We start from the raw sequence: 15,446 nt of genomic DNA, 5'->3' as shown, positions 1-15,446 counted from the left end.
TCCTACTGCTGCCTGGTCTTATTGCACTGTACCGCCTTTACCTATTGAAGCGTTACAGAGCGTTACAAGCGGTGGGACAGTGTCATATTTGGGCAAAAAATGCGTTATGTTACTTTTGAATGACCCCAAAAAGAAAATATCAAAACTCAATGTTTTAATATTTATTCTATTTTACAAAAGGTATAGGCTCATGGAAGAGACAGGTCACAGAACAGATCAGGACAACATAACAAAAAGGGGGAACAGCAGGAGAAAGAGGAAACATCAACAACAGGACGGAGGGAGAAAGTAGATGGAGATGGACAGAGGATGCTGGTGATGATGAGTGGTAGAGGAGAACGCAAGAGGTAGACAAAATGGATATGGAAACAAAATTTTGTGAGCGATGGGAGTAGTTTAACAGGTGTAGAACAGATCATGATTTTGGATGGGGTTGGAGGCATCTGGCGTTGGAGGGCAACTTTGAAACGTGGCTTGCCCAAGAGAGATCATGGCTGAGAGTGAGACCCAAGAGCTTGAGTGACCGAACCTTTTGGGGGGATTTTTTTTTTTTTTTTTTTGTGTACCAGATCGAGGCTCGTGTGAGAGCTAACATCAATGACAAAAAAAAACGGACACATAAGACCAAATAAAGAGAGCGGGAGACAAGATGGGGAGAGAGGGGGAAGCACACAAGTACAACATTTGAGAGCAGGGACATCGGGAGATCTGTGGGAGGGAGAGGGCTTGAGGGGAGGAGGCGTGGGAAGGGGGGAGGGGGGTGTGGGAGAGGTAAAAAAAAAAAACACATGGACACTGCTAGGACTTCCAGGAAAGAAGTCGGTATTTCAAAAAAGTGGATCTGGGGTCAAATTAGCGGGGGTAGAAAAGATCAAGGTTTTGGATGGGGGAAGATAAGAGATGGTGGTGAACAGCTGATTTAAAGACCTGGAGGGAGGGGTGGGATTGAAGAGAGTGAGGGAGTTTGTTCCAGAGGCGGGAGAAAAGAGGAGTGATTTTAAATTTTAAAAATTTCAGATTTAATTTAATTTAAAATTTTAAGAGGATTTAAATTTTCCTTCAAAACGTGAGTTTCTATCCCCATTCTTTTCACATGGTTTCTCATCGTTAGCTGCCTCTTGGTCATTGTTTTTCTCCATTAACGGTTTCTGGTTGGCTTCAACAGTGGACCAAAGTCAGGTGTTCACAAATTAAGAAGATATTGAACTGCTAATTCTAAGTTCCATTGCAGTTTGTATTTTTTCAGGTACCAGATTGTAAATTCTTTGAAAATGTAACGATTCATTTCCTCGAACATGTTTTAATGTCTTTGTTCCGTATCCTAATTGGGTTTCACTTATCATGGAGATGAGCTCTGCGCAAATCCAAGCTCATCTAATTTTGTTTAAAATTAGCCGTGCTTACCTGGACAGGTGTCATCGGGAAACAAGAGACTTTGGTCCGAGCCATCTCCACAGTTGTCTACACGCTGTGTGTCACATACCAGGCTCCAGGGAATGCAGCGGCCATTCCGGCAGCGAAAGTAGTGGCTCACGCAGGGATATGGCCCACAAATGCTGCCATTGGTGTCTGCAAAATGCAAGGGGACGGGGACCAGGACGGGGGTGTAAATAACTTTGGGAAGTGTATTCAGACAGCGATCAAGAGGTTTCTGGGTTGTCTTCACAGGTATCAAACAGGGACAGTCTTCCTCAGTTTCAGTTATAGTCAGGTTCACTATGTTTTTTCGTTCAAAATCATGGTAGATTAGCAAACCTATACATTTTTGGAAACGTTATTACATGGAAAATCTGAAAATCAATGTTTACATTTGCCAATTCCAACCAAATCGATTCGACCAATTCGACCAATCGACCAATTCAATTCGACCATTCGACCAATCGATTCGATCGACCATTCGACCAATTCGATTTGCCAATCAATTTGACCGACCTTTGCCTGTGTGGAACGGACTGTGAAAACGATGCGGACTATATTGTCGGATACGACACACAGGACAGTGATGACGAACTCTAAATGGCATATTCTGTAATCGTGTATGTTTGATGCCATTGACTGCCTGTGTATATTTTGTCATTGACTGCCTGTGTAGATGTGAAGTTATACTGACTGCATGTGTATATATGATTTTGCTGACTGCCTGTGTATGTTTGGTGATATGAATTATTGTGACACATTTTGATGTTATTAACTGCCTGTACAAAATGATAACATGTATTTGATTATGCAACTTATCGCGAATATAAAGACAGTATTTTGCAATTCAAAACCTTTGATTCGTGTCTTACCATTCCCCATAGCACTAATTTGATACTTTCATTCGATTCCTTGTCCCTGAAAATATAGGTTTAGTATATTTTAAAAAGTTTTTAGGGTAATTAGAGGCAGAAATATAACAAAATATGTATTTTACAGTGGCCATTTTGAAAATCCAAAATGGCCGCCATACAGGTATCTCTCCAAATGTAAACATTGATTTTTAGTTTCCTTATGCTATAACCTTTCCAAAAATGTATAGGTTTGCTCATCTACCATGATTTTGAACGAAATATAATTTATTGACATAGTGAACCTGACTATAACTTATCAAGTTGTTTGTTGAATCATCTTTCTTTCCTTTTTGACTTTTTAGATTGTATTTAAATAGCTTTGCCTGAAACGGCTGCAATTGTGTTTGTTCCAGGTTCCGGATAAAGGACATTAAGGGTGTTCAAGGATAAAGGACATTTCCGGTTAATGGATGCTGCAGTTAATTAAAAATAAATAGCACCGCAAAGCGGGCGTCTCCCCTCAGCCCGTGCATGGTGGAAACCAATTTCAAGATGGCTGCCGTGGCGGCCATATTGAAAATCGTAGCGCGCCCATTTTCGAAAGGCACCTTCCTCTACTCAACCCCAACACACACTGCAAAAATTGATTTAATCGGACGAGCCGTTCTGCTTGAAATTGACGGAAACCAATTTCAAGATGACTGCCGTGGCGGCCATATTGAAAATCGTAGCGCGCCCATTTTCGAAAGGCACCTTCCTCTACTCAACCCCAACACACACTGCAAAAATTGATTTAATCGGACGAGCCGTTCTGCTTGAAATTGACGGAAACCAATTTCAAGATGGCTGCCGTGGCGGCCATATTGAAAATCGCAGCGCGCCCATTTTCGAAAGGCACCTTCCTCTACTCAACCCCAACACACACTGCAAAAATTGATTTAATCGGACAAGCCGTTCTGCTCGAAATTGACGGAAACTAAAAGTTGACGGACACCCGCCCGGACGACGCACGTGATAACAAAACCTTTTCGCCCAATTTGGGCTGAAGGTGACTAGAGCAATCAATTAAAAACTAGTGTCGTCAATATGCCTCCGCGTAGTTCCTGCCCATGACGATAGGTAGATGCCCTCCCTCGTTCACTGTCCTAAAAATACACAAGTTTAGTTTAAATCCCTTTCAGCTGTTTTGAAGTATCACATTTTTACCACAGGACAGTTTCACATTGATCAGTGAAGCCAGGGCCGGACCCAGGAATTTAAAGACGGAGGGGTACACGAAGCCACAGCGCTGGGGACGGGGAGGAATGGGGGAGGGGGGGGGGGGTGGTGAAGGGGAGGTCTGGTGGTCCTTCCCCATAAAATTTATCTATATATATATATATCGTCAGAAACGGCATTTCGTGCATTCTAGGAAGTTTCTGCAGTTCCTTGTGTTCTTCTCTGGTCCAACAGTTCAGCAGATTCGCGATGACTAATGTCCAGATAGAGGAACTGGGGAAACGACTTGCCCAGCTGTTCCTTCTGCTATAAATTGATGAATTTTGTTGGTGTGTGTGTGTGTGTGTGTGTTTGTGTGTGTGAGTGTGTGTGTGAGTGTGTGTGTGTTGTGTGTGTGTGTGTGTGTGTGTGTGTGTGTGTGTGTGTGTGTGTGTGTGTGTGTGCGCGCGGCATTTTTTGTGTAGTTCTACTGGAGCTTTCTTTTATGGAATTTCTGATTTGTGTAGTTCTTCCGAAATGATTGTTATGATCAACAATGTTAATTTGGCTAATTAACTACAAATAATCCGGAAGAATTCCCGTGACGAAATTTATGTGACGAAAGCATTGTTTTTTACCGTTGCACTTGGAGTTTTTTAAATAATAAAACAAAAGTGAATTTAAACCTCTCATCGTTGGTAAGCTGACTGGAATGTTCCTTATTCAAAATAATCTGGACACGAGGGGCGTCCCAGGCAGGATATTCACAGCTTATAATTTATCATCGAAAATCCGAAGGGGGAAGGGGGGGGGGGGGGTGCGCACCCCATGCACCCACCCTGGATCCGCTAATGAAAGCGTTTTAGGAGAAGGGATTTTTTTTAAAATATCGCCTTTCAAGCTATATATGGCTGCCAAGCCACATGACATATGACATCAAAAATGTACACTCTGCATATGTATGAGGAAAAGATCACATTTGTGAAGTTTTGTGTTGATTCGATAAGGTTTGTTTTTCTGTCCAAGATGGCTGCCAAACCACGTGACCTAAGACGTCATCATTTTCAAACTATATGCAACAATGGCGTTGGATGACATTTGTAAAATTTAGCATCGACAGGGTAAGTGGTTTCAGAGATATAATTATTTAATATTTTCCTTCAATCCAATATGGCTGCCAAACCATGTGACTTAAGAAGTCATACATTTAATATCTCAATACAAATGGGTCAGAGATCATGTGCATGTGATTTCGGATTTTTAGGATAAGGAATTCGATTAAAACATTTTTGGCTGGCATACCACTTCACTGATGATGTCATCATTATCATGCTTTTGTTTCCCATTGGGAGTACTTGACAATGTGCCAAGTTTCATTTTTTTCCCCATTCAGCGGTTTCCAAGAAATATCTTTTAAAGTATTTGCTTTTAATCCAAGATGGCTGCCATACCATGTGACATATGACGTCAAAATTGTCAAAAAATAATTCTGCATGGGTGTCACTCCTACCCTGAAAGATTTGTCTCAATCGGACATATGGTTGCTGAGAAAAACGAGGTTTAGCCCGTACGGATGGACGGATGGACGAACGGACAGACGGATGTACGGATGTACGGCCAACGGAAAACATAGTGCCTGCGGCCCCCTTTGGGGGTGAAGGCATACATTTTTTTTATGGACGTCATTGTGTTACGTCATACTCTAACGTGAATACCTCCTCTCCGTCTTTTGGGTGCTTGCGTTATAGATGGTCGACTGCCCAACACCACAGTCTTCTCTGACCTGAGCGACACTCACAGTAATTGAGTTTTTAATAACTCCACTTTTTCCTGGATACCTAGCACATTCCTCTGGATACCTAGCATATTCCTCTGGATACCTAGCATATTCCTCTTGATACCTAGCACATTCCTCTGGATACCTAGCATATTCCTCTGGATACCTAGCACATTCCTCTGGATACCTAGCATATTCCTCTGGATACCTAGCACATTCCTCTGGATACCTAGCATATTCCTCTGGATACCTAGCACATTCCTCTGGATACCTAGCACATTCCTCTGGATACCTGGCACATGCCTCTGGATACCTAGCACATTCCTCTGGATACCTAGCACATTCCTCTGGATACCTAGAACATTCCTCTGGATACCTAGCACATTCCTCTGGATACCTAGCACATTCCTCTGGATACCTAGCACATTCCTCTGGATACCTAGCACATTCCTCTGGATACCTAGCACATTCCTCTGGATACCTAGCACATTCCTCTGGATACCTAGCACATTCATCTGGATACCGAGCACATTACTCTGGATACATAGCACATTCCTCTGGATACCTAGCACATTCCTCTGGATACCGAGCACATTCCTCTGGATACCTAGCACATTCCTCTGGATACCTAGCACATTCCTCTGGATACCTAGCACATTCCTCTGGATACCTAGCACATTCATCTGGATACCGAGCATATTCCTCTGGATACCGAGCATATTCCTCTGGATACCCAGCACATTCCTCTGGATATCTAGCACATTCCTCTGGATACATAGCATATTCCTCTGGATACCGAGCACATTTTTCTGGATACCTAGCACATTCCTCTGGATACCTAGCACATTCCTCTGGATACCTAGCACATTCCTCTGGATACATAGCACATTCCTCTGGAAACGTAGCACATTCCTCTGGATACCTAGCACATTCCTCTGGATACATAGCACATTCCTCTGGATACCTAGCACATTCCTCTGGATACCGAGCACATTCCTCTGGATACCTGGCACATTCCTCTGGATACCTGGCACATTCCTCTGGATACTGAGCACATTCCTCTGGATACTGAGCACATTCCTCTGGATACCTAGCACATTCCTCTGGATACCTAGCACATTCCTCTGGATACCTAGCACATTCCTCTGGATACCTAGCACATTCCTCTGGATACCTAGCAAATTCCTCTGGATACCTAGCACATTCCTCTGGATACCTAGCACATTCATCTGGATACCGAGCACAATCCTCTGGATACCGAGCACATTCCTCTGGATACCTAGCACATTCCTCTGGATACCTAGCACATTCATCTGGATAACTAGCACATTCAATCTGGATACCTAGCACATTCCTCTAGATACCTTGCACATTCCTCTGGATACCTAGCACATTCCTCTTGATACCTAGCACATTCCTCTGGATACCTAGCACATTCCTCTTGATACCTAGCACATTCCTCTGGATACCTAGCACATTCCTCTGGATACCCAGCACATTCCTCTGGGTTTTCACACTACCACTTAATTTCCCAGAATGCATCTTCTTGGCCCCAATTTTTTACGACTCTTGGCAGATAATGGTCTTTACCTCTCTCACTGCCACTGCAATCATCGACGCCATCACTCACATCCATAATGGGGATAGAAGAACCTTTTGGATCTGCATAACCCCACTGTGGGGTTAACCACCCATGTGATTCAGCCCTGGATGGTCCAATTGACTGTTTTGCTAAACTTCAGTCACAAGAACTCCAATAAAAAAAACTCCTTTCGAGGCCATTTTCCCCCACAGACCAGGGGTTGGCCTTTTTCGGGCACCGTGGGCCCCTTTTTTTATGCAATGTTTTATGGCCAGATGCCCTTCCTGCCGCCAACCCTGTTAGTCACCTTTTGCGACACACAGGGAATTACGAGTGAGCTGGTACTCAATTTTCCGACCTTGGAAGGATGACAGGCCGAGTCAACCCCCCTGGTGTTAATTCAGCGATCGACCGGGATTCGAACCCAGGATGCTCGGATACTTAGGATCCCAAGCCGACACCCCAAACGCGAAGCCCTAACTTTTATATGTACCTGGAGGTTTACATGTGTCAAGTGGTTTGAGCCAGACCTGAATGCAAAAACAAACTCCACCTTATTAAACTGCGAACACCCTCAGGTTCAATGATAAAGCGGTACCCAGGTACACACCAACTGAGTTGTTCACAAGCGGTATCTAAATATTATTATTATTATCGCAGAAGTGCTGAAAGTACATGTTAATGATAGTCTCTTTAAGCTCAGAGATTACCGAGTGTGAATGATGTGAAGTCTCCAATAAAATCCACACGTGGCAGCTTCCCACGGGTCACCAATCGCAGGGTCAGAGCAATCCCGGAAGATTTCACGGGCTCCGGGATCGTTTTCCCACAGAGTGGTGGCCCAAGTGGTGCCGCGAGTGGGCCATCACCATCGTAGAACTGAATAAAAGAGCCAGCATGGCAAGGGTCTGGTCCGGCTACCGGTGGAGCGGCAGAGTGGGTTTCCAAGGTAGGCTCAGGGAAAGCAGTGATACGAATGAGGCTGTACACAAGGAAGTATCGAAACGTGAAGGCGAGACGTTCACCTGCAGAGCTCGCCCGAACACTGAGCCAGCAGTCCGCATCCAGCCCCACAAAGTAATACTTTTTGGACTCACGGTGTGAACGTAGGGTTAGACCATCCACAGTTAGTGTACGTCCACAAAGGTCCACCAGATTGCCTGTGGTTATGGATTCGGAGCAGGAAAAAAGTCAAGGTTACTATTTTATTTATTTATTTATTTATTGCATACAAGATCGAGGCTCATGTAAGAGCTAACATTAATGACAAAAAAAACAAACGGACACATAAGACGAAATAAAGGGAGCGGGAGACAGGATGGGGAGAGAGGGGGAAGCACACAAGTACAACACTTTAGAGCAGGGACATCGGGAGATCTGTGGGAGGGAGAGGGCTTGGGGGGAGGCTTGGGAACGGGGGTGAGGGGTGGGAGAGGTACAAAACACATGGACACTGCTAGGACTTCCAGGAAAGAAGTCGGTATTTCAGAAAAGTGTATCTGGGGTTAATTGGCGGGGGTAGAAAAGATCAAGGTTTTGGATGGGGGAAGATAAGAGATGGTGGTGAACAGCTGTTTTGAAGACCAGGAGGGAGGAGTGGGATTGAATAGAGTGAGGGAGTTTGTTCCAGAGGTGGGAGAAAAGAGGAATGAAAGAGTGAAGGTTTTAGACCTAGAGGAACACCCAATGTTAATGAACACCTGACAATGAATTATCAATTCGACTTGATTGGTAAATGTGAGGATTAGCTGTAGAACACTTCATATTAGATGCTCATGTGAAGTTTACATTGACATGTGTTCATGTATAGTTTACTTTAAGAAAATTGGTGTCCAAAGTTGTAGCAAAAATGTTGGGACAAATGGCCTAATTTCCTTGTTTGACGTCAGTTTCTTCTCCGTCTCATGTTGTTGTTTTGTTTTTGTTATCTACCCCCGTTGATGTACCGTCTTTCACACCACCTTATTTAACACGTGACATTGGTTCTTCTTGACTGTTGTTTGTGCTCTTTTTGACGTCCCTAAAAACAGTACGTTTCCTGTTTTGGAATTATTTTCAATTTTGTTTCACTGCCACCATCCATATGTGTGCTGTCCCTCGGATGGAAGTTAAGCAGACATCTGTCAGCATTAGTTAGTGGACGTTAAAGATCCCACGGAGTCTTGCGTGAAGAGTAGCCGAGCTATCGCTAGCACCATGGCCAAAAATATTCAAAGATTCCTGCCCTAACCTCGCATTCCCCTAGACCAAGAGAACAAATTGCAAGAGGGTCAACCCCACCTCTCCCCATTCCTCAAGCGCTCACCTAGCCCTTTGTTTCATGCATGTACAAGTACAATCCGCACCACAAGGGGTGAGGCTTTATTTCTCTCATTGTGCACAAGTTTGTGTGTCCCTCATTCCAGTAGTGTCTCTCAACCGCTTGGTTTCATTCCATCCTATATACTGTATGGTGTCTTGTCTACCCTTGTCCCTTGTCCCTGACATTCAATTTAAATAACGTTTGTGCTTGGACCAAGCACATTTGTGCTTGGTGATAGAAAATAATGGAACGCATGTCAGGGCAAACTTGGAGCGTGTCACGCAGGAGAAGGATCTGGGGGTGCTCATAGATATGGGGTTAAGCAGACAGGACAATGCCCGGCACATATAAGTAAAGCAAATAGGGTTTTAGGTTGTATTCGTAGGGGGATATAAATTCCAAACTAAAAGAGGAGGTTTTAACACGATCAGAATTATTGGGTAAAATGCCAGGGGCGTAGAAAAGACCCCTTTATATAAGGGTATGTGCCATGTGGCAAAGTATAGAAAAGAAGGGACATTCCATAGCTTATCGAAAATGTCGAACAATAGAAAAGAAGGGACATTCCATAGCTTATAGAAAATGTCGAGCAATATAAAAGAATGGACATTCAAAAAATCTCGTGTGCATGCAGGACTACCCTTGTGTTCTTAGGTGGAACCAAGTAATGCTCTAGAAAAGTTCATATCAAGGGGCGCCAATTTGATTCATACAGCTGCATGAAAAGGTGAATGTATTTTATTTGCCAGATGCAGAGTTCCTGGGCATGGTAAACTTTTACCACCGTTTCCTGCCCCGCATCGCCCAGCTCCTGCTCCCCTTGCACGAGGCCCTCCGGGGGAAGCCGGGCAAAGGTGACGTCACCTGGACCGAGCAGATGGACGCGGTGTTCGTGGGCACGAAGCTCGCCTTGGCTAACGCCACCATGCTCACGCACCCGGCGCCCGATGCACCGATCGCCCTCACCACCGACGCCTCGGACTACGCGGTGGGCGCGGTGCACGAGCAATGGGTGCATGGTGCCTGGCAACTGCTGGCGTTCTTCAGCCGGCAGCTTCGCCCGCCCGAACGCCGCTATAGTACCTTCGACCGCGAGTTGCTCGGGCTTCACCTGGCGGTCAGGCACTTCCGCCATCTTTCCCGGTCCGTTGCCCACGCGGTCCACCTCGGCATCGACTATGCCCGGATGGCGGCGGACCAGGCCGCCGACCCCGACGTCCAGGCCTTGCGGACCGCCGTTACGGGCCTCCGCGTCACCGTGGTGCCGTTCAATGGCACGGGCACGGCCCTCTGGTGCGACGTCTCCATCGGGCGGCCTCGCCCCATCGTGCCCGCGGGCTGGCAGCGCCGGATTTTCGACTCCATCCACGGCCTGTCCCACCCGGGCACGAGGGCCTCTCAGAGGTTGATCGCCGACAAGATTGTCTGGCATGGCCTCCGGAAGGCCGTCCGCGGCTGGGCCAGGACGTGCCTTGCGTGCCAGCACGCGAAGGTGCACCGACACACCCAGGCCCCATTGACCCCGTTTGCGGTGCCGGAACGTCGGTTTGACCACGTTCACGTGGACCTGGTGGGACCTCTGCCCCCCTCTCGGGGTTTCACCCACGTCCTGACCATGATGGACCGCACCACCCGGTGGCCGGAGGCCGTGCCTTTGGCGTCAACGACGACGGCGGACGTCGCACAGGCGTTCATCGACACCTGGGTCGCCCGGTTCGGCGCCCCCTCGGACATCTCATCCAACCGCGGCCCCCAGTTCACCTCGGAGCTCTGGGGGGCGGTCGCGTGGGGGCTCGGGGTCCAGCTGCACCGCACCACGGCCTACCACCCCCAGGCTAACGGCCTGTGCGAGCGGTTACACCGCTCGTTGAAGGCCGCGCTCCGGGCCGCCCTCCGCGACGGCAGCTGGGTCGACAGGCTCCCCTGGGTCCTGCTGGGCCTCCGGACGGCGCCCAAGGAGGACCTGCGCGCATCCGCGGCGGAGTTGGTCTTTGGACAACCGCTGCGGGTGCCGGGCGAGTTCCTCCCCGACCCCACGGCACCTTGGTCCGCGGCGCAGGAGCGCTCCGCGCTGCAGGAGACCGCCCGGAGGTTCGCCCCGGTGCCGACGGCGCACCACGGGCACCCACCCACGCACGCCGCCCCGTAGCTTCGCACTGCGGAGTATGTCTTCGTCCGGCACGATGCCCACCGGACACCACTGCGGCGCCCATACAACGGGCCTTTCCGCGTGCTGGAGACCGGGGTGAAATTCTTCACCTTGGACATCGGCGGTACTCCCGACCGCGTCTCGGTGGATCGACTCAAGCCGGCCCACCTCGACGTGGACCACCCACCGCCGGTGGCTCGGCCCCCGCGTCGGGGGCGCCCCCCGGCGGGCGGACCCCCGGCACCGCCCAGCACCGCGGGCACGCCGCCCCCCGGTCCGGCACCCATCCCGGGTACAGCCGGGGGCATCCCCGCTGGCATAACTGCACCCCGGACGCCGCCCGTTGCCAGATGGCGCTTCGGCTGGGGCATCCGTTTGCCCCGCAAACTGGCCCTCCAGGTGCGCGGGAATTCTGGGGGGGCGCGTGTGGCGGACATGAAAGCCCACTGGCGTGGTGACATCATTCCGCGCACCAAGTGGGCGGCGGCCACGCCCGAGGGGTAGGCGTGGCCTCAGGATATACACTGGGCACGCAGCCCGGAGCGCGCCAGTGCTACAGTGACCTCTTGTCAATAAAGACACTTTTGTTTAACCGCGTTGTCCGCTTCCTCCTTGGTAGCAAGTCGCGCGCGTAGCACCGCGCTTCAATATCAACATTTAGTGATTTACCTCAGCGAATGTCAATCGCGGTGTCAGTATTTGATGAACTTATAAAGACTTAGGTGACTTATAAGTGTGACCAGCATGTGCATGGGATTCTTCCCAGAAGAATGAGTGGTCGCATTAGCTTGTACGACCTAAAATGAGCGAGTTTCGTTTTGACGTTTGGGCCAGTTTTACATGTTGTATCCCTAAGGAATGAAACGAACGTTTTTCCAGGCTTACAATTTTATTTGAAGTCACACATGCTTCAAAATACACTCACTTATATAGAATTGAACGCTGAATCCGAAAATCTAGGTGAAATTGCCTTGTTTTTTAAAAACATTATCTACTATATATTCTAAATATATATCTGTGCAGTGTCTGTCTTGTGTTGTCTTGTCTTGTGTTGTCACTGAACTACTCCCTCAAACCTTTGTGAAATCGTACTATTCCATCTTGACCCACGGCGGGAGTATGCGCTCTACTGAGTGGCGTTCTAGTTCATTTGTTTGTTTGTCTCTCTGTCTGTCTGTGAACAATATATCTCAAAAGGTTGTTGACGGATTCCGACGAAATTTGGCAGACAGGTAGTGTATGTGACATGGACGAAATGATTAAATTTTGGTGAAGATCCGGATTCGGATTCGGCTAGTAGAATATTTTCAGTAATTCCTCACCACTGCTTGATTGGGCGAAAAACAATATATAGCAATACCGTATATCTCAAAAGGTTGTGGATGAATTTGGACGAAACTAGGTGGAGAGGTTGTGCGTGTGACAAGGACGAATCGATTCGATTTGGTGAATATTTGAATTTGGTTTCGGATACGATAATTATTTAATTTTGAAGTGCTTCTTCCCCATTGAGGGATTGTCCGAAAAGCGATATATAACATGATATTTGAAAAAGTTGTGGATGGCCTACTAAACTTGGTGAATGAGTTGGTTCGGTGACAATAACAAACCGATATAAACTGTTAATGGGCTTGATTTTTAAGCTTGTTAAGAGCCCCCTCTTGATTTCCACCCGGGATTTTAAAAGCTGTAAGGCCTCTCGTTCTTATAACAATGTCTCCATGGTCACCGGTTTCCCATAAACTCGCCTGGCGGAGGAATGTGCTCTACCGAGTGCCGTTCTAGTTGTGTTTGCATCTTGATCTACCTGTTGCTTCCCTTGTCATTTCAAAGTTCAATTCTGCATTACCTAAATGTCTTCAATAAAAGGGGAAAAGTTGTGTCCTGTTATTACATTGACCATGTAAATGCTCATGTGATCTTGCCTCTTGGACACGAGAGGGCGCTCAATATGGCGGTGGAGAAAGGAGCTGAGGAGAGAGAGCATAACACACCGGAGCATTTCCTCTCAAGTCAAGAGTTGAACTGTTGAACCAAATGCGTTGCAGGTACTAAGCATTCGTTTTGGAGATGCTCGACCAGAGACGTGTTCCCATCATCAGTACCATGGAAATAGTACAATATGTGGAGAGGCAACGTTTGAGTAGACGATGTGGTCATGGTTTCTGACCCAAATGCTTTCACAGGAAGGTGGAACATCGGGAGAGTTGTTCAGGTGTGTCCTGGTCCCAACAGGAAAATCAGGAATGTCAAAGTTAGAATGATGTCAACTGCGAACCATCTACCAATCACGAAGACTGCCGTTATATATCCAGCAGAAAGTATGATGACTTGCTAAATAGAAGAGGAAACTTTGGCCTCTCATCGGTCCTTGCTCCTCAGGTTGGTTTGTGTTGTGAATCAAAACAGTAATACAAATGCATCAATAAAATCCTACTATTAATCTGCAATTGGTCACTGGCTTTGACACCAATACCATTTTCTATTATGGACCCCAGGCATCAAATGGAGAACCTCACCACCTAATGACAGAAGACGCCATTTGTATTTTTGCCAACCCCATCCCCACTCCATTTAGAACCCCATGCGGGCACCGGAAACTAGCTGGTGATCATAAAAAAAAGAGAAATTCATGAGCATATTGATTCATAATTGTAATTGCCGTTACTTATCTGTGTGTATTAACTCTTACCTGTATCGATGGAAATGACCCACCGGACATTGATTGCCATGAGCACAGCACAAACCAAGGGGGATAGCAATGAACCACACATTGCGGATGTTCTGATCTCGGTCTGTCAGAAGATTGTGAAAGAACATGGAGGGAGCAGCGTTCAGGGAGAAAAGGAAAACATCAAGAAATGGACACACGTGAGTTAAAAAAGATTTTGAAGAGCTACTGTTTGTCAAAAAAACTACCTGTGAAGTCTCAAACAAATACAGATAACAATGTCGAATGAAGAACAAGTTTTGAAGGTTATTGCTTTATGACATCCAGAAAACAACCAACCTTTCTTCTTGCTCTTCACTCTTCATCTGTTTTCAAACTCCCTTTTCAAAGACTCATGTCCAACATTCACACCATAATGTACCCCTCCTTCCCCTACCAAGAGACCCTGCCCACCATGAAAAGAATTAGAAACTTTACAAATACCCTTTTACACTTTTTCTGCCCTCTACTGGATTGTCATGGATACGTGAACTCGTTCATATAAAAGCCAGTTTTGTTTATCCGCTTAAACTTTCTAATTATGGCAACAACTCCTTTACCACCACTGTGCCTCAAAACATGATGCATGATTCTCACAAAACCCATAAAGAAGTTCAGATCTACATTTCTTTCCAAAAAACCCTAAAATAAGTTCAGATCTACATTTCTTTCCAAAAACCCCTAAAATAAGTTCAGATCTACATTTCTTTCCAAAAAACCCTAAAATAAGTTCAGATCTGCATTTCTTTCCAAAAAAACTCAAAAAGAAGTTCAGATCTACATTTTTTTTCCAAAAAAACCCCTAAAATAAGTTCAGATTTACATTTCTTTCCAAAAAAACCCCTAAAATAAGTTCAGATCTACATTTCTTTCCAAAAAACCCCAAAAGAAGTTCAGATCTACATTTTTTCTCCAAAAAAACCCAATAAGGGACAATTGCCAGACTGCCGGTCGCTAGACAGTGGTAAACAGGTAGTGTAAGGTGAGAATGCATTGTAAAACAAAAGGGGAATCTATGGGAAGGCCAAGCAAGAAAACCCGTGAAACCTTGGGTAACCATGAAAGAGCCCCGCTTGATTTCCACCCGGGATTTTAAGAGCTGTAAGGCCTCTCATTCTTATAGCAATGTCTCCATGGTCACCGGTTTCCCATAAACCAATTGTGTAACCAAGCAACAGTGCAAATATCCATTACTTACAGTGTCTCAAAAGATAGACTGACTTTTCGTTTAGAATGGAGATCTGTGGGACAAGTTGGAATTGTTTTAATTGATCGTAAATGTTCTTTAAGTTGGTTTCAGCATCTGTAGTTGTGAGTTGTAATTAGTGAGTTCTTTAATATTGGGTTATTGAGACAGATGGCATAAATCCTTTGGTGGTGTATTTGTGAAAAATACTTTGCTCTACCATGGTTTTGAGAATAATGATTTAATTTTTTTTCGAACAACCTTGGCTGTTTT

General features: G+C 46.2%; 1 protein-coding gene across 1 annotated transcript in view; it reads right to left on the bottom strand.

The window, feature by feature from the left end:
• The window catches only part of LDLRAD2 (low density lipoprotein receptor class A domain containing 2), a 35,787-nt gene extending 21,472 nt beyond the window's left edge, over window positions 1–14,315 (bottom strand). The window contains exons 1-4 of the mRNA XM_078787134.1: window positions 14,288–14,315; window positions 13,970–14,072; window positions 7,537–7,986; window positions 1,405–1,569 (exon numbers count right to left, since the gene is read on the bottom strand). Coding sequence (XP_078643260.1) covers window positions 1,405–1,569; window positions 7,537–7,986; window positions 13,970–14,051 — 697 coding nt within the window. The 5' untranslated portion in view covers window positions 14,052–14,072; window positions 14,288–14,315. The remainder of the gene's footprint in view (window positions 1–1,404; window positions 1,570–7,536; window positions 7,987–13,969; window positions 14,073–14,287) is intronic.
• Window positions 14,316–15,446: the final 1,131 nt, after the last annotated feature.

The sequence above is a fragment of the Myxine glutinosa genome, chromosome 11 (assembly GCF_964187855.1).
Source record: "Myxine glutinosa chromosome 11, kmMyxGlut1.1, whole genome shotgun sequence".
Taxonomy (NCBI): domain Eukaryota; kingdom Metazoa; phylum Chordata; class Myxini; order Myxiniformes; family Myxinidae; genus Myxine; species Myxine glutinosa.
This window is presented reverse-complemented; position numbering and strand designations above follow the sequence as displayed.